The sequence below is a fragment of the Carcharhinus amblyrhynchos genome, chromosome 19 (genome assembly GCF_965287045.1).
Source record: "Carcharhinus amblyrhynchos chromosome 19, sCarAmb.v2.hapA, whole genome shotgun sequence".
Taxonomy (NCBI): domain Eukaryota; kingdom Metazoa; phylum Chordata; class Chondrichthyes; order Carcharhiniformes; family Carcharhinidae; genus Carcharhinus; species Carcharhinus amblyrhynchos.
In genome coordinates this window covers 30,723,381-30,744,064 of record NC_137342.1, presented here as the reverse complement: position 1 = coordinate 30,744,064, position 20,684 = coordinate 30,723,381, and the positions used below count along the sequence as shown (strand labels likewise).

Here is a 20,684-nt window from a genome sequence, read left to right as displayed (position 1 = left end):
AAAAGACTTGTAACTAGCCTTTCTATCACAATCCACATGCCATACTACAATCTATAAAGAGTCACACTGTTACGGTGTCAAAAATATAATTTTAAAAAATACATGAAAAAGCCAGTTAGCCAAAAATGGCTTCTTTAATGACGTAAAGCTAGAAAAATATAGTTAGAAATAGTTTTGTGATTAAACATCCCTCATTCAACACTAGAGTTCACAACATTTCCCAACTGGGAGAAATTGAACAGTGCCTTCAAAGGATCGGACAAATTCCACTGCAACAGCTGGGAGAATTTCAATTTAATTAATAAATCTGGGATGAAATGCTTATCTCATTCATAATAATCATGAAATTACTGATTGTTGTAAAATCGCATCTGGTTCAGTAATGTCCTTGAGGGGAAAAAAATCTGTCATCCTTAACCAATCTGGCCTGTGTGTGACTCCAGACCCACAACAAAGTGGTTGACTTCTAACTACCTCTGAAATGGGGTAGAATGCCATTCAGTTATATTAAACCACCACAGAAAGATTGCACCATGGTGTACCTACACTGCAAGTTTCTTCCCTGTTACCATCAGACTTTTGAATGGACCTACCTCATATAAAGTTGATCTTTCTCTACATCCTACCTATGACTGTAACACTACATTCTGCACCCTACCCTTTCCTTCTCCCCACATAGTCAATGAATGGTATCCTTTATGTCATGCAAGAAACAATAATTTTCACTATATACCAATTCTTGTGACAATAATAAATCAAATCTAAACCACCAAATCTGTTACGGTATTGCTCTTGAGTACTGAGAGGCTGGCGTAAGAAGGCAGGTCACCAGCACTTCTCAAAGGTGGTTGGGAATGCGCAATTAGTGTTGGCCTTGACAATGATATTCTTGTTCCAAGAACAAATTTAAAAAAACAAGTTAGGGCCACAGGTATTCTCCACATCTCTCAGTACTCGAGAGCAATACCATAACAGATTTGGTGGTTTTGATTTGATTTATTATTGTCACAAGAATTGGTATGTAGTGAAAATTATTGTTTCTTGCATGACATAAAGGATACCATTCATTGAGTATGTGGGGAGAAGGAAGTGATAGGGTGCAGAATGTAGTGTTGCAGTCATAGGTAGGATGTAGAGAAAGATCAACTTTATATGAGGTAGGACCATTCAAAAGTCTGGTGGTAGCAGGGAAGAAACTGTTTTTGAGTCTCTTGGTATGTGACCTCAGTCTTTTGTATCTTTTTCCTGACAGAAGAAGATGTAAGAGAGCATGTCCGGGGTGCGTGGGGGTCCTTGATAATGCTGTTTGCTTTTCCGAGGCAGTGTACTTGCAGTCAAAAGATAGGAGGCTGGTTTGCGTGACGGACTGGATTTCATTCACAGCCCTTTGTAGTTTGTTGTGGTCTTGGTCAGAGCAGGAACCATACCAAGCTGTGTTACATCCAGAAAGGGTGTTTTCTATGGTGCGTCTGTAAAAGTTGGTGAGAGTCATAGTGGACATGCTGAATTTCCTTAGCGTCCTGAGAAATATGATTAAAAGAAAAATTAAAAATCACCTAAGTATTAATATACTGTGGAGGAAAATGGATCCTCAGTTTCAGTCGGACCATTTCCAGAAAGTGACCCTACATTGATTTTTTTTCAAAACTTAATTGAAGCTGTGCCATCTTAGGTGTTTTAGTGAGAACATTTGTTGGATGATCTCCTTCAGCTGAGAATCTTTTTTGGCAGTTTATCCTCTTACCATATCACTGTCTGCATTTTCATTTTCTCTTATTGAAATAAAAATAACAATTCCCTTTTCAGGTGGCACAGAGGTTATCACTGCTGCCTCACAGCATCAGAGATGCAGGTTCAATTCTAGCCTCGGGTCACTGTCTGTGTGGAGTTTGCACTTTCTCCCCATGTCTGCATGGGTTTCCTCTGGGTGCTCTGATTTCCTTCCACAGTCCAAAGATGTGTGGGTTAGGTTGATTAGCAATGCTAGATTGACCCTAGTGTCAGGGAGTTAGCAGGGTAAATGTGTGGGGTTGTGGGAACAGGGCCTTGGTAAATTCGTAGTCAGTACATACGCAATGGGCCGAATGGCTTCCTTCTGTACTATAGGGATTCTATGATTATCCATTTGTGTCTATTTTTTCTGATCTTGTCATTTTCCTCTATAGTTTTGTAGGAGTTCTGCAACTAACAGTTATGTAATGGGCCCTCTGTATCTCACCAATTTGGCAGTAACTCACAGTCTGCTGGAACTTAACAGATGAACAGAACTCTCACATTTCATGTTGCAATTTCTCCTAAAAATATACAAAGCATTCTCCAGTTCAGTCCAAATAAACTGAGAGGGAATGTCAACTAAAAGAGGACAAGAGTCCAATGAGAGATGGGCTTTCCAAAAAGTATCTTGTGACATTGAGATATAGATGTTTTAGTTCATCACTTGGACCTAACCAGAACACATTGTGTATCCACTATTTAATCTACAATCACGTTTCATTTGACTAAAAATGATGAGGAGGTCTTGTGGAGCAGTGGATAGCTATTTCTGTGCAGTAAAACCGGGGCTCAAATCCCAGGCCAAGATTTGATGGCCAAAAAAGGTGAGTTCGTAACACAGTTAGACAGGTTGCATATCAACTTGCAAATCCTTCTGACATGCGCCAATAGCAGATGATAAGAGTGGGAGAGGTTGATGGTAGGAAATTGGAGCTTTTACCATTACTATCCATATCTCCAGACTACGACATGCATGTTAAAGTGTACATTGCCAGCAATTTAGAGCATGGTTTTCAATCCCCATTCCAGCTTGGGATAGATTTGGGACTGGCCTCCTTGTCCTACCTGTAGTGGAACTTGTGGCGCTGTGGGTTGGGCCTGCCTTTAGGCAGGGAACTCAAGAAGAAGAAAGAAGACAATGATAAGAACTTTGAAAAGATTTTCTCCAGTTCTACAAATATTGACATTAAAAAGATGCTATTAGCTTCAGCCAGCAGACCATCCCAAGTCCCATTCATTCTCCAAGAGTTAGGCCCCTGCCCATTCATTTTATTCCATCCATGTGAATTTAACTTGCCATTAATCTTATGGGGAAAAGCTTAACATTTAAAAAGTGCATTGCGTTACTGACATTGTAAACCTAGTCAGAATTTTTTAAATGTTTATTATTTTAACAAATATTTTTAGGATGTGCCTAACATTTAGAGCTCAGTAGAAATCTGCCCCTGTTTTCAGAACAGTTAACGGAATTTTTCATTTTACCCAGCCAGGATATGTCTGGTTTGGAGAGTGCAGTAACTTTAACCCAGTGTGATTGATAATACCTTATGTAGTATTGTTATTAGATATCCCTCACCAGAGAGGATAATTGTCTTTCACAAACCTGAAGATGGTTGATAAGGCCAATTTGGGATCTGTAAATTTTATGACATTTGTTATCATGTGAGATGCCTGGGACATGTATTATCTGTTTAAGAAATGGTGTAATCTTTTCACTGCTTTCTCTTTCCTCATGCTTTTGTCAATGCTGGGTCTCAAAATGCTGGGATCCTCTTCCCCACAGATCCTGCTGCCAGTACAAGGCAATGGTCTCCCAGTTGTTGATGTCAATGTTGCATTTCTTCTTGTTGGCTTTCAGCACATTCTTGAAATGCATCTTCTGTTCTCCTTTGGTGTGTGTGCCCTGACTGAGCTGGGAGAAGAAGACATGCTTTAGGAGCCTGACTAACCCAACAAAGCTGATGGCAGATGACAAATGCCTCAATGTTTGTGGTTCCTGCTTGTGAGAGGACACTGATGCTGTGTGTCTGTCCTCCTACTTAATAGACAATTGATGATATGACTCCAATGCAGGTGTGCTTCATATGTTGCCCAAGTTTCAACCCCATACATTAAGATGAGGATCACGACCACATAGTAGACCATGAATTTGGCTTCAGTTTTCATATCCTAATCTTCAAGTGCTCACTTCATCAGGCAACTAAAGGCTAGACCGGAAAATTCCAAGAAATGCTGGATTTCTTTGTTAGTGTCAGCCTTCTGTGAAAGATAACTCCTAGAACACTAGATGTGTTGTACGTTTTTCAGACACTTATCATAAATCCTAATCAACGGGGCTGAGGCATGTGCATTTGAAATTTGTAATGGAGGGATTTGGTCATGGAATCTCTACAGGGCAGAAGGAAATCATTTGGCCCATTGAGCCTGCACCAACAACTATCCCACTCAGGCCCTATACCTGTAATCCAATCTATTTACCTTACTTGTCTCTCTGACACTAAGCAACATGACCAGTCAACCTAACCCACACATGTTTTGACTGTGGGAGAAAACCGGAGCACGAAGACATGGTGGGAATGCGCAGACAGTGACCTGAGGCCGGAATTGAACCCGGATCCCTGGCGCTGTGAGGCAGCAGTGCTAACCACTGTGCCACTGTGCCATGGCCTTCTGAGTGTTGAATGTAAGCCCCATTTTCTCATATGCCACATTAAATACATTAATAATTCTCTGGGCATCTGTTTCTAAGACAGCACTTACTGTAGCATATTGGAGCTCAGTGACTGTGTTGGGGGTGATCTTAGTTTTTGATTCTCTGTTTAGTAGCTTTGGTGCTGGTGACGATGCTCTTTTGGAGGTGGTGAGAACCAGCTCCAAGATACTAGAACTGTACACTGATTATTATAAAAATGAACAACTATAATCTAGATCTTAAGGTGAACATCTATTCAAATTCATGTACCATTCTTTCAGGAATCATTTCAACATTATGATTAATTGCATTATTCATAAGGCCCTTTCTTCTCAACTTAAGTCCTCGCCTAACGTGTGGTAACCCTTCAGTTAAATCACCAGCTGCGTGTCTCTCTCCCTCAAAAAAGGGGGAGAGCAGCCAGTGGGTCCTCTGGGACTTTATCGATTTTTATGATAAGGTGTTGGGAAATTTGGCAGTTATTAAAACAGTTTTACTGCTCTGACAGATGAAAGGGTTTAACTGTGCCTTTTATTATCTCTGTCACTGATGACTGTTCTGCTGTGCAGCAGAGCAGGTGAAAAGTTATGTGGTGACTGCCAGTGATTACTGACACCACCAGTCTCTTCTTTGCAGCTGTCATCTATAATAGCCCATGTGAAAGAAATGAAAGGGAAAGACTATTAAAATCATTAAAGATGCAGCCGGGCAGAACTGCTGGGTTTTCATTTGTTGTAATCGAATGCTCAGTCAATTGGTGAAAAGTCTCAGTAGTGGACCACATGTTGACGCACAGTCAGAAGCAGAGTGGAAATGTTTAGAAAAAATTAATAGGTGCACCCTGCCATATTTTGTTGGGAGGCTATTCACACTGGCTGCAATATAGTTTTTCTGCTTCTCTTCCCTGGTTATCGGGGCATTGTTCAATGGCCTTCATTATGGGTGACTCCCAAACTGAAATGTCAGTATTGTGGTGGGCAATATTAGTGTTGAACGTTCCCTTGCAAGTCTTGATTAATGTTAATTACTCATTATTACATACAACCCATTCATATCAACAATAAAATGCACTTTAAACACATCTGTAAGCTCTCGCCACCACTTATTAGTAATAAAAAATCCTGCATCTGTGTAGTGCCTTTCATGATTTCAGGATACCCAAAGCACTTCACACCAAATGAAACATTTTCTTTTAAGGTGAGAGGGGAGAGATACAAAAGTGTCCAGAGGGGCAATTTTTTGACACACAGAATGGTGAGTGTCTGGAACAAGCTGCCAGAGGTAGTAGTAGAGGCAAGTACAATTTTATATTTTAAAAAGCATTTAGATAGTTACATTGGTAAGATGGGCATAAAGGGACATAGGCCAAATGCGGGCAATTGGGATTCGTTTAGGGGCTCTAAAAAAAGGGGCAGCATGGACAAGTTGGGCCGAAAGGCCTGTTTCTGTTCTGTAAACCTCTATGACTCTAAGTGTAGTCACTTTTGGAACAAAGGAAATGTGACTGCTAATCTTGCATGCAATGAGCTCCCACAAACAGCAGTCAGATAATAATCAGGTCATCCATTTCTGTGATGTTGACTGAAGGATGAATGTTGATCAGCTCAATGAGGCTCACCCCCTGCCCTTTTTCAAGATAGTGTCATGGGATCCTTTATGGCCACCAGAGAGAGCAGGTTTTAATTTTAATGTTTCATCTGGAGGGCCGCACCTCTGACAGTATAGCATTGTTCAGCACTGCACTGGATTGTCAGCAAAGACTTTTGAGCTCAAGTCTGCAGAGTGGGAACTTGAACCCACAAGTTTCTAACTCAGAAGTAAGTGTGCTGCCAATTGAGACACAGCAAAGAAGTGTTATCATCATCAAAAAGTTGTATTTTTTAAAATTCTTACAAACATATGATGCAACAATGCAAGCCAAAGCAAAACACGATTGTTACACTTTCATCTGACATCGCTATAATAATGTATGTAATTATTTGGGTTCCCGTCTCATCTTTAATAAAGGAAGGATTACCAAGACTTCCCCGTGAGCACATTGTCTCTTTACATTTTTTTTCCACAACCCAGAAAGTGAGTCTTGTGGACTCTTTGGATTCTCTGCTGTTTGAGCTCAGATTATGTTGCTTCACATTCACATGTGGTTTCTTGAAAAATAATAGAAAAAATGCTTAGTTAATTCTTCCAAGTTATTTTGCAAAAAGAGGGAGTTGTGAGTGCATTGATAATGAGTCAAGTGGGAAAACACTCACATCATCAAATATGACACAGTTAATTGATTTAAAAGAGTTGATGATCCTTTTAACCAGCTTGTGACTGATTTTCTTGTTGGCAAATGTCAGAAACATAGAATGATCAATGGCAGGACCCCTTCCAACATTATGTCGGCCTTATAGTCATGAACTGAAGCTAATGTGTGATAATCTTTTTAAAAAACTCCATTCACTGTTTGCATTTTTTAGTAAATTGTTAACACTATTCAGTACTGACACTAAGGACATTACCATTAGACTTTTATTCACTGCTGTCCACGGAACAGTGTTAACAATTACGAACAAGTGCAAACAGTGAATGGAAAAAAAAAGTCTAAGGATCATGTCTAAAACTGAGTAACAGGCCCTGTACAAAAATATTTAAAACACTTGATATGCTTTCCTCCATTGCTGACATGGATTCCTTGCTCAGTGTAATTTCATGGCTCCAAATACAGTGGTTTCCCTCTGGTACCTCGTCCAGTTGGCTGCTGTTCATGTGTGACCATTGACTTGTTGGCAAAATGATTAATTGTCATAGCCAAGTCCAACACTATCCTTACCACAAGCACTGACATATGAACATATCCAGCAGGAGTTCCTAGTTAGCAATTGGAAATAGGTATGGAATGGTTTTCTGCTTTATAACCTAGGGTATTGAGGCTAATTATAACACCCTTATGTCAATTTGGACAACAGTAACCAACTTGATGACATCAAATGTAAAACCTCCTCCTCCCTGTATGGCTCAGTATTATGCTAGTCCATTTATTTACTCCATGATCCATGAGGTTATCATTTGCAAATAAAGGTCCATGGAATGAAAAAAGGATTTTAACTCAGAACCCTGCTTCTTCCACCAGTTTACATTCTACCCTAACATAAATTTTCCTTACCCCTTCCATTTAATTTAGAGAACATTCCCATCACAAAACTATTCAAACAATTACACTATTCATTTCTGGCTTGCTGCCCCAATAGTATAGTAACTATAATGTCTCACAGCATGTTTGACCATCTGACTCTATGCAGTAAAATCAGTAACATTTATGCCTATAACCTTCAGCCCAACCAGGTGTCCAGTTTGTGCTCAAAACCCAAGACAATAACAAGTGCAGCTCTTGTGAATGTTTTCTTGAACAGGGGCTCCCAAATTGTCTCACAATCCTTGATGAGGCTGTGGGATGTAATATCCAAAACCGAAACTGAAAAGGAGACTCTGTCCCAAGGTCCCATGCATGCACCTAATTTTTATTTTCCAGCTCACTGAAGGGGAATGACAGGCCATCCTCAATGGGAATGCTGATTGGAGGACCAGTAAGTGGGGGAGGAAGGACATGTTGCAGTTGGAGGGTTGTGTTGAGAGGCTGGGGCCAGGAAGTAGCCTCTACCTGCCTGCTGGAAACTCCTAATCTCCTTATTGGCATGATGCTTTTCTAATTGGTGGCTGATGCCAAGTGGAGGGATATCACAGAAGATTTTTTTGAACTGATGGATCAATGGACTGCCAAAATCTGGACTTTATTGATTCTCCCTGCAACTGAAATATGATGGGCTTCCTGCCTATATCACAAACATATTTGGAAAATTAAATGAACTAAATGAAAGATTGCAAGGAAAAAACCCAAACATCCTGCAACTGAATGATCAGCTCATAACATTCGTGAGGAAAATTGAGTTTTGAGTAATATACTGAAGTTGCCCCATCCTTGTGAAGACCAACCACCTTACTTTGAACCCTTTTGCCCTGATTTGGATATGACAACATTTGTTTGGGTCCAAACTCTTCAGTGTCAGCTTGACCGGCTGGATTTGCCCACAGCTGAAATTACACAACTTATTGAAATGTTACGTGATTGATCTTTGCAAAACACACTTTTCTGACAGAATTCTGATTTGGTGTAAAAACTGACTATCCAAACCCAGATCACTGCTTACATGGCGAATGATGGTTCCTTTTCTCAGTACGTATTTTTGTGAAGCTGGATTTAGGACACTGTTCTGTATTAAACCTCGATATTGATCATGCCTTCATAAGATGTCACATTGGAGATATGGATATAGACTATCACCAGACTGCCAGTTTTGAGGGACTGTGTCACAACATGCATGTCTGTGCGTCTCGTCAAGTCCAGTGCTCTTTAATAATACAGCAGCGAAAATTAGTATCCAGCTGTTTTATCCTATTTTGGCACTTTAATAATGCAGTAGTGAAGTTATTATCTTGATGTTTTGTTTAATTTTGGCATGAACAATGCAGTAGAGATGGTCATTATCCTGTTTTATTTTTGCACTAATAATACAGTAGTGAAGATCATGTTCTTTTTTCGATTTCGGCACTTCAGTAATGAAATAATGAAGGTTACTATCATGCTGTTTTGTCACATTTTGGTGCCCCCCACCCCCACCCACTGGGCTCAGCAACTTAAAACCTGAAGGCCATCTTCAACCCTACCACTCAACATCTTTGGAGTCCCACTTGGTTCAAGGCAATAAAATGGGGTCTCGTGGGGAAAATGTTTGGGAAACAAAACCCTAGAATTATTCTTGTTGCTCTTTTTCATACTTTTGTCTGCAATTTGATTGCTCAATTTTGAAAACTCGTTGTTATTCAATACGTAAAACACCAAGGCCCACCCACAACAGGTTTTCCAGCAAGAGAGGTAGGTCGTTTTTGGCCGGTGTGTTCCCTGGCTGGTGAGCAACGCAAAGGGCATTGACTTTGGCAAGACTGGGAGATCCAGCCCATGACAAATTGTGACCCGCTGCAGTGTTGTGGTGAGGGTGGGGGGAGAGGAGCATAAAATCCTGGTGTAAGGTTTCAACATAATTCTGAAGCTAGTTTTAATTTTACTTCCAACTTTACCTGTATGCAAATTAACAATTTTAAAGAAATGTTTTAATGGTAGACCTGACACAAATCACAGTGGAAATTAGCATGTGGGTTTAAAAATTGGCTTAGCAATCATATGCAGTTTGCAGTCTTACCAGTCCCTTTGCAGTGGCATTAACTGGATCAAGTTCAGAAAGGGCACGAGCCAATTAGTATATTTAAAGTAGCATTTAAATATGCATAGCCTGTTTGACACCGAGCACATGCGATCTTCTGGGCTTTGGACACAGCACGTGAGCAGCGAGAATCGGTACTGGTCTCCACCAGTGGAGATCTGGTGCAACGGCCATGCCAGGAACTCAGAGGCCATTGAAGCTGCTGGGTGGTCTGTGACATAGCTGGGCATCAAGTAGTGACCACATGGCAGTGGCCATCAGACACCCTGGCAGTGGGCATCACACACCCTGGCAGTGGGCATCGCACACCCTGGCAATGGCCACCAGACACTCCGTCAGTGGCATTTGGGCACCGCCAATGTGCTAGGGCAGTGCCAAGGGGATGGACCATGGAGGCTATGAAATGGGACTCCTTTGGGGGCACCATGCAGCGGGGGTCATGATGGGGGGCATGGCACGGAGGTCAGGGAAGGAGATCCATTGGAAGGGCCCCGATGTCCTGATGCCGGTGACCCATGTCAGGGAAGGAGTGGCAGAACATGCCACCAATGAGGAAGGGGATCCCGATATCCATTGGGGTGTGGTGGGGGATCTCCCAGTGCATTGTGGTATTGGGGCACTCTGCAGAATAGCTCCCGAGCGCTCAGAAGCTGGGCTCACCGGCATGTTTAGGCCCTGTCTATCTAGTACTGGCACTCATCACTCTCCCAAAACATGATTGTGGGCGGGATTTTACAGGCACGTCCACCCGAGGTTTGTACGGCCCCACCCAAGGCCAAGGGAGAGTGCCATTCTCCGAACCTTGGGGCGGACATGCCGGTAAAAGACCAGTCTACGTGTGCCATGATTGCAGTGCGGAGTGTGGATCATGACAATTGTTTTCACCATCCTGACACTTTTGGGAAAATTCCGTCCATTGGCCAGAGGTTTCCAGCAATTCTGGGCGGAGAAGTGGCAGATGGACTTCAACGCAGATAAATGTGTAATGGTCCATTTTGGCAGGTCCAATGGGATGAAGGAGTACAATATCAAGGGTGGGACTCTTAGCAGTGTTGAGAAGCAGAAGGACCTTGGGGTCCGGGTCCATAGGACTCTTAAATCGGCCTCGCAGGTGGAGGATGTGGTCAAGAAGGTGTATGGTGTACTAGCCTTCATTAATCAAGGGATTGAGTTTAGGAGTCGGGAGGTAATGCTGCCACTTTATAAGACCCTTGTCAGACCCCACTTGGAGTACTGTGCGCAGTTCTGGTCACCTCACTACAAGAAGGATGTGGAAGCTATTGAGAGGGTGCAGAGGAGATTTACAAGGATGTTGCCTGGATTGGGTGGCATGCCTTATGAAGATAGGTTGAGGGAGCTAGGTCTTTTCTCCCTGGAGAGATGAAGATTGAGAGGCGACGTGATAGAGGTTTATAAGATGTTGAGAGGTATAGATAGGGTGGATTCTTGGAGGCTATTTCCCAGGGCTGAAATGGTTACGACAAGAGTTCACAGGTTTAAGGTGCTGGGGAGCAGGTACAGAGATGTCAGGGGTAAGTTTTTCACTGAGGGTGGTGAGTGAGTGGAGTCGGCTGCTGTCGATGGTGGTAGAGGCAAACTCGTTGGGGTCTTCTAAGAGACTTCTGGATGAGTACATGGGATTTAATGAGATTGAGAGTTATAGATAGGCTTGGTAGGTATGGATATGAACGGCACAACTTGAGGGCCAAAGGGCCTGTTTGTGTTGTAGTGTTCTATGTTCTAATTCATGCTGGCAGGATTCTCTGGTCCTGCTGTGCACAATGGAGATTTGGCTAAGTGCCAGATTCTCCAAGCTCACATGCAGCGGCAATGGGACATGAATGGCTCTTATAGTAAATGCAGTGGATACAACAGGATTAGGCAAATACATGGCCTGGAGTTGGATAGAAATCCAAATGTAAATGGTGGAATGATATTATAGAGATGGAAATGAATTGAAAGTGCAGAGTGACATGACTCAGAATCTGGAGTATTTTAGAAATGAATATCCTTTCCCTGTGTCGCTATGACACGTAGTATTAGAATCATGGAATAGTTACAGCACTGGAGAAGTCCTGTGGGTGCATTTGGCAGCTCTCTGCTAGAACAATCTACCCAGTCCCACTCCTTCAATCTTTCTTGTAATCTTGCATTTTTTCTCTTTGTGTTTATCCAATTCCTTTTTGAAAACCACAATTGAATTTGCCTCCAAAACACAATAAGGCAGTGCATTCTAGATCTTAACAACTCACTAAGTAGAACTGTTTTCCTCATGTCACCATTGATTCTTTGGCCCATCACCTTAAATTACTGTCCTCAGATTTTCAACAAATGGGAATAGTTTCTCCCTATCTACTCCCGTTATGATTCTGAAAACATGATAGCCACCTGCTATCTTCTCAACCTTCGCTTCTCCAAAGAGAACAACATCAGCTGTTCCAGTCAATCCACATAACTGAAGTCCTTCAGCTCATAAACCATTATTGTAAGTCTTTTTTGTAACCTCTATAAAGCCTTTACATCTTTCTTAAATTGTGATGCCAGAATTGGATATAGTATTCTAGTTGAGGCTAAGCATTTTATAATTGTTCATCATAAGACCCTTGCATTTATACTCCATACCTCTGTTATAAAGTCCAGGATCCCAAATACCTTTTTAAACACCTTCAATCATTTGTGCACATCCCAACCCCTTTAGAATTGTACATGATTTTGCATTGCCTCTTCTCTTTCTTCCTACTGGGCAGCATGGTGGCACAGTGATTAGCATTGCTACCTCACAGCCCCAGAGACCCAGAGTTCAATTCCCGGCTGGGTTACTATCTGTGTGGAGTCTGCATGTCCTCCCTGTCTCTGCATGGGTTTCCTCTGGGTGCTCTGGTTTCCTCCGAAAGACGTGCTGGCTAGGTGCATTGACCATGCTAAATTCTCTCTCAATGTACCCTAATAGGCGCCAAAGTGTGGCGACTAGGGGGATTTTCACAGTAACTTCATTGCAGTGTTAATGTAAGCCCTACTTGTAACACAAATAAATAAGATGTATCACCTCACGTTTTTCTGCATTACATTTCATCTGACATGTGTTTGCCCAGTCCAACCAACCTGTCTATATCTTAAAGCCTAGACCCACAACTTCACCATTCACAATATTTCCAAGTTTTGTGTCATCTGAACATTTTGAAATGATGCCCCATGCATCCAAATACAGACCATTAACATTTATCAAGAAAATCAGGATCCTAATACCAATTCTTGGGGAACACCATTGTAATACCAACTTCCAGTACAAAGAAACAACTGTTCACCACTATTCTGTTTCCTATGACTCAGCCAACTTTGCCTTGCTGCTGCCACTCTCCCTTTTATCCCATGGACCTTAACTTTGCTGACAAACTGCTGCTTGGCATTTTATCACATTACACAACAACTGCATTGTCCTCATTAACCCTCTCTGTTAGCTCATCAAAAAAGCTCAATCAAGTTAGATAGGCATGATTTGTCTTTGACAAGTTCATGCTGGCTTTTCTTAATGAATCCACATTGTACAAGTGACTTTTAACCTTGCCCTGAAGTATTGCTTCTAAAGGCTTTCCCAATACCAAACTGACTGGTCTATATTTGCTGGAGATAGTTTCATGATGGATAATATCATGTTTTGTATAAGGGTGCAATATTTTCAGTTCTCTGGCACAACTCCAGTATCTAAAGAAAAGATTGCAAGATTATAGCCAATAACTCCACATTTTTTTTACTTCCCTCAGCATCCTTGGATGCATCCCATCTGATACTGGTAACTTATTATCTTTAAGTGCACCCTTTCCTTTCCATTATCTCATCTTTATTACTTTTTGGTCCATTCAGTGTTTTAACCACCTTCTCTTTCACAATGACTTTGGCAGTATCTTCTTTGGTGAGGACAGATGCAAAGCATTGAGTTTAGTTTCAGATATTCCCTCTGCTTCCACTTTTGTTCCTTAATCAGCCATATCCCCCTCTTACTATCCTTTTACAATTTAGATTTCTGATTCCCTTTTATGTTATCTGCCAATCTCTTTTCATGCTCTCTTTTTGCCATCTCTCTCATGGAGTCAAGGGTAAATCAACATTCAAGAAGGCAAAGAAAAGTTTGTCATCTGTTAAGTGAATAAAATTTGAAGTATAAAGCAACTGCATCATACAATTTCAGATCCCTGGTTTGTTGAAAGTCACATATTGAACGTCCGGCAGTGAGGATGTTTATTTTAAAGGCTTACATAAATTCTTAAATACTAGTGATGTTTTGTACAATTCATACCATGCCTAGAGTAGAAAATTCATACCTCAACATCATGGTTTTTCTGTCAGAGTAAGTACTTTAAACATTACTTTCCAAGTCAATATCAGGTCTCGGAATAGACGTAACAAACTACAGCATCAGTTTGAATTTAACCATTTCAGATCAAAACAATTGGTTGTATTTTTTTGGACAATAGTTGTTAGTAATGAAACTGCTGTTGCCATTTACATCTCCTTTGGGCCTATCTTTTGTTTATCTTTTTCTCCCATTACATTGCACCTTTTTGTCATTTAATCTCTTCTGCCTTTCACTCTTTCACACACCATCCCTTTTGCTCTTTTCTGCCTCACTTTGACTTCTATACTTGCTTAAAATCTGACTTTCCTTCAGTGCTGATGACAGGTCACTGACCTGAAAGGTTAACTTGGGAATGTTAATTCTGTGTTTCTTTCTCCACAGAGTATTTCCAGCATTTCCTGTTCTTAGGTCGCAATAGCTTGATTCAGTTGATCATACTTTAGTGTCTGAATCAAATTTTCCATCTTCCAAAATATAAGCACGTCATCAAGATAGACGTTTTATTGCTGCAATATCGAAAAAGCCAACCTGTAGATGTGATATAAAAGCAAAATACTCCAGATGCTGGAAAACTTAAATGAAAATAAAGTGCTGGAAAAACTCAGCAAATATAGCAGGAAAGGAAAATTGAGTTAGCATTCTGAGTGCAATATGGCTCTTCCTCAGCACCCTTACTTTAGATGTGATGTTAAACTGAGGCCCATCTGCTTGTTCCTGTTGGATAGCGGGGTATAAAAAATCCCTTGCATTGTTTGAAGCGAACTGTCCCAATGTCTTCAATCAACACCTCCAAAACCCAATTAACTGATCATTCATCATCTCTTTTCTGTTGTTAAACGGTACTATGCAAATGTAAATTTATTCTTTTTATAAAGTTATATTTAGTCAGAGTAGTATTTTGGAACCATGTTGCATGAGTTTAGTGTAGTGTACTATTAGTGTGGTACAACAGCTGTAGTAAGTCAAAGCCACAATGCCAGCCTGGAGTATTACCAATGTTGCTATTGTATAATGTTATTCCTTTAGCTTTCACATCACGATTCAAGTGTATAATTGAGTATTAGCATATGGATTGATGAAAAGGAGCAACAAAGAAAACATACACAAAATTAATGCAGTGCAATATTAGCCAGAAATGTTACAGCCTTTGTTCTACAGTTTGAGATTATCAGCACCTAATGAGGAGAGGCCTGTTCTATCCTGTGAGTTACAATATTACTGCATCTAGCAATGATATCTAAAGATGCAGGTTCTGTAGTGGATTAGGGGGTCTTTGAGCTGATTAAAGCGCAAGTTGATGGCCACAGCTTTAATCAGCTCACAGACGCCTATCAGAGAGAAGAGCTTGCAGATTCAGTTACTGCAGCCATTAGTAGACAACTGTGTTCCAATCCATTGCTGTCCATGACAGCACTGCTTAGAAGTAATCTCAGAATGCTCTTAATGGCTATCAGAATTAAAGGGGTATTGCTTTCATGAAAGTATGTTTGACAAATCTTTTTTCATTTATTTAGAGACATATCACCAGATGATTTAAGTTACACTGAAAATTATACTTCTGTCAAATAGTTCTGCAATTCTCTTCTCAATTTTTTGTTCCTTGCCACTTTCAGCGGTTTAGTGTGAAGCTTCGGGTATTTCTGCTAGTAGTGACTCAGGGACAGTTCACTGATGTTACATGAACAGAAAGCAACTCACAATTCCATTGTGACAGGGCTCCTGATTCTTTAAGAGCTTGTCTGACCTCAACGTCCCTACAAAATCACTCTATCCCAGCAAGTGCAAAAGCATAGAATGATGCAAAAGTGCAGTATCCTGCAATTTTGAAAATCAGAGGAATCGAGAGACATTAGGTTTTTGATGCTAATATGAATACATTTGTATATCCCAAAGCACTGATACATTAATAAGGTTTGATGGTCCTCAGTTAGTGCCTCGATAATTCAGATGTTGTTTGGCCAAAGGTTTTTATATCTCTTTTTTATTATTGAGAAAAGTACAAGTCAATAGTGCAGATACCACCTCAGATTTTACAAAAAAAAGGAATAGGAGAGAGGGTGAGATGTATCAAAGGGTGCTATTTATACACAGGCAATCTCAGTCACTGTCCACAGCGACATATGCTTCTTATTTGATATTTTAACATTTGGTTTTTATAAAACTCAAGTAGTACTCAAACCGGTTGCCAAGTATTAGAAGATAGATGAATAAAACATGAACGGAAAGAGCATTTTCCATCTGCAGAAATAAATTAAAAACAGAAGTTTAGTTACCAAAATGTAATATTTTACTGTTTTTAACCTGACATGCTACTCTTGTCGTCAGTGTGACTGTCACTAGGATTGTGATGTATGTTAAGTATGTATTTGTTCTGTTTATGTACCTTTAACATAGTACATTTTGCAGAGTTTGGTTGATGCTCCCACTGCTTGTCACCATGGAGATCTGTTTTGTTGAATACGCGAATAAGAATAATTTTTCTTTTTGGTTTTGCAGCTGATTTGTTCATTGTTAATCAGTTTATTGTCCATATCCAAGAATCTAACAAGTACAAATAGCCAGATTCACTGTCCTAAACCATTATTTATTATTATAATTCGAAAACAGCACATAGGACTTCTCTATAAGTAGTGGTTAGAGATAATTGTCGCCAGCTATTTAATTAATGAGAGCTTGTAGTGGGTTTCTATATTGAACAGTGACTCATGATTCTGTGGAATTGTATGCAAGAAGGTTCCCTCCACGTGGTAACGATTTTAATATATATCTCTGTGGAAACTTTAGGACCTGGATACAATATAGACCAGGGGTGAAGGTGGGCAACAGAGCATTGGATAAAAGGTATAGAAGGTTGAGTTTCCTTTGCATACTATGGAGTCGAGTGATTAACAAGTTTGACTTCTATTTGGGTGGGGAGCACTCCGAAATGGGCTGCAGGATCAGGTAGGCCCTGCCCCCGACTCCAGAGGTTTTTATATGGGGGGGTGTGGTCTAATAGGTGGAACTTGGGCAGTCAAGGAAACCTTCCTGTTTCTCCTGACCCACAAGCAGTGCTGTGAAGGCATTTACTTTCTCCCTGAAGTTATCCTTGCCTCCCTTCATTTGCTGGGCTTCCCAAGTCTTATGAATCCTGATTGCCAATTATGAAGCTTACAAATCTAAGGCTGCCAGCCTTATTAACATATTTAAATTGACAATCTGCCTCATGGGAGAGGGTTGGTTCCCTGTCTCTTGTCCTGCCTCCATAAAGTCCTGAAGTGGGTGGGTTAGAGGCTGACTGGGGTCAAGGTTGAGAGCTTTAAAATTTTCATATCCCCCACCCCACCCCACCTCCACTTCCCAATCCACCTGTTTGTGTTAAAACTTCTGCTTGGTTTCAGCTATCACACGCTGTAAGTTTCTTCAGGACCCCTTCCTCTCCGATGCTGTAACTTTGGCAGAAGTTCTTTGGAAATCTTACCCTTATGCATAAGCTGGAATTTCACTGAACTTCTACCAAAATCACGGTAGCCGTTGGAGAAGCCCCAAGGAAATTCATGACCTCTGATTTAAAAAAACGAGCCATTTCTGAGACTGAAATATTTAAAAGCCGTGAGATAATGTTTAGAACATAAGAAATAGGAGCAGGATTAGGCCATCTAGCCCTTCGAGCCTGCCCTGCCACTCAATAAGATCATGGCTGATCTGAAGAGGATCAGTTCCACTTTCCTACTTTCTCCCCATAACCCATAATTCCCTTGTCTGTCAAAAACCTATCTACCCGTGACTTAAATATATTTAGCGTGGTAGCCTCCACCACTTCAACAGGCAGAGAATTCCAGAGATTCACCACCCTTTGAGTGAAGAAGTTCCTCCTCAACTCCGTTCTAAACTGCACCCCCCCTTATCTTGAGGCTGTGCCCTCTAGTCCTGCTGTCCTTTCTGAGCGGGAAGAATCTCTCTACCTCTACCCTATCCATCCCCTTCATTATCTTATACGTCTCTATAAGATCCCCCCTCATCCTTCTAAACTCCAACGAGTACAGACCCAGTCTATTTAGCCTCTCCTCATAGTCTAACCCCCTCATCTCCAGTATCAGCCCAGTGAACCTCCTCTGCACTCCCTCCAAGGCCAAAATATCCTTGCGCAAGTGCGGCGACCAAAACTGCACACAGTACTCCAGCTGCGGCCTCACCAGTGCCCTGTACAGTTGCAGCAAGACCTCCCTGCTTTTATATTCTATCCCCTTCGCTATAAAGGCCAGCATCCCATTCGCCTTCTTGATCACCTGCTGCACCTGCAGACTGGGTTTTTGCGACTCATGCACAAGGAACCCCAGGTCCCTCTGCACCGTAGCGTGCTGCAGCTTTTCTCCCTTTAAATAGTAATCCCTCCTACTATTATTTCTGCCAAAGTGGATAACCTCACACTTGCTAACATTGTACTCCATCTGCCAGGTCCTCGCCCACTCACTCAGCCTATCCAGATCCCTCTGCAGACTTTCCACACCCTCCGCACAATTTGCTTTTCCAGTCATCTTTGTGTCATCAGCAATGACCATCAGTTTATCTAAAGACCATTTACATTTTTTTAGTGACTTTGCATAGATCTTGTAATATGGTATTTCAGTATTTTGTCATGAAATATTAAATTTATAAAAACCTGCCATTTCAAATCAGTAATTTTCCTGAAATCTGCTTATGTAATTGTAATCATTGTTTGAAGGGATTAATATTATGTACTTTTAGGTAAGCTAGCGTTTTTGTGTTTACTTTCAATAATACTGATTATTAAATTACTTAATTAAAAAAATATATTAATAGGGCATTGGTGAGACCATATCTAGTGTAATGTGTATAGTTTGTTTCCTTGGGAAGGAGCACACCTGCATTGAAAGCAGTTCAGAGAAGGTTCACTTGGCTGATTCCTGGGTCGAGGGGGTTGACTTCTGAGGAAAATTTAGGGCTTGGATTCAATCTTGCCTGTGGCTGGGATTCTACAGTCCTGCAGCAGTGAGTGGAGATTTGGCTGAGCATCAAATCCTCAGTTTTCACTGGCAGTAAGGGTGGGATGTCCAACATGAGAAAATCCCAGGCTAGGCCTCTAGTCATTGGAGTTTAAAAGAATGAGAGGTGATCTTATTGAATGATAAGATTCTAAGGGAGTTTGATAGGGTATTTGCCAAGAGAATGTTTCCTCTATGGAAGAGTCTACAACTAAGGGGAACAGCCTAAAATTAAGGAGTCTTCCATTTAAGATAGAAATGAGGAAGAATTTCTTCTCTCAGCGCGGCATTAATCTTTGGAATTTTCTTCTTGAGATACCAGTAGAAGCTTGGTCATTTAATGTGTTCAAGACTGAATTAGACATTTTTTGATCTACAAATGAGTTAAGGATTGTGGGTTGTGCGTGCACAGACAAGAAAGTGAATTTAAGGCTAATGTCAAATCATCCATTATATTATTGAATGGTGAAGCAGCCTTGAGGAACCAAATAGCCTCCCTATTTCTTACGTTCTTGAGATCCTTTTCTGTGCGCACTCTTAAGAGTTATCTAATTCTTATTTCCTCTAATGTCACATTTCCACCATCATATTTTGTTAACTGGCTCAGTACTTTAAAAATGTGGCTAATCCAAACTGAAAAAGTGGCGAATGTGCATAGGCAAAGTGTGAGAGAAGTTAGAGACATGTGCATGCGCACACGCACAAAATCTGAGTCGCATTCTTCCTGCTCGCTTATGCTGCGGGTTTCTGGATTGAATCTCTGCAGGGATCCATGTTTTGATGTGCCAAATTGTTTGACTCTAGACCAGTCCCAACTCACCAATTGGCAGTATCCTAATCTAGAGATGAAATATTTGGTATCATTGCTGCCATCTTGTTCAGTAGAAGCATTATTTAGCCACATTGACTATACATTGCTAATACTTTAATGCAACTTCAGTTTTGTTTAAGCCATATTGAGAAATTGATCACTTTCACTTTTGCCCCTCTTCACAAACAAGTATAAAGTTAGACGTACAAGAAATCAGAAACAGTTTAAAATTCCCTCTGTGCTTCAAGGATGAATGGCTTTTCTTCGGTTGACTACAAATGGGGGATGGTGGCACATGTCCTGACTGCTGAGCTTTACTTATCAAGTAAGATTTTACTACACTGCCTTAGGAAGTGTAAAAATATGGTCACTCATACTTTCTCTTTCATCTTATTTTACAAGGGCTACAGCTACACAGAGAGGTCAAGTCATATTCAAGGATGCTCTGGTTCAGCAGCTGTGTGAGCAAGGAGGTAAGAGAAAACCAGTTCATGTTGTTACCTGGAAAATAAACTGCCTTTTCTCCTATTTTAGATCAAGCAGCAGAATTTGTACATCTACAGCTCATGGAAGTTCTCAACCTTATTTTGCTTTAAAGAAGTTGCACTCATTTCTTTCAATTATGTGGAGAGCAAAACTCGACTCCAGCTATATTGTTCATTTGATGAGCCTTTCCACAGGATGCTTCGCAACCAATTTTTGGTGTGGCATCTTTGTTGGGTTGGAATCCATGGGCACCAGGCCACCTCCAGGACTTTCTTGTGGTCATTCATGCTTGAACTTTATTAGAAACTGGCTATTTCACAAC

At 40.9% G+C, this 20,684-nt stretch overlaps 1 protein-coding gene across 2 annotated transcripts in view; it reads left to right on the top strand.

Moving 5' to 3' along the window:
- reln (reelin) overlaps positions 1-20,684 on the top strand; it is a 318,770-nt gene that overhangs the window by 76,587 nt on the left and 221,499 nt on the right. For both annotated transcript variants that reach the window (XM_080207461.1, XM_080207462.1), the window contains one exon: positions 20,279-20,349. In XM_080207461.1, coding sequence (XP_080063587.1) covers positions 20,279-20,349 — 71 coding nt within the window. The remainder of the gene's footprint in view (positions 1-20,278; positions 20,350-20,684) is intronic.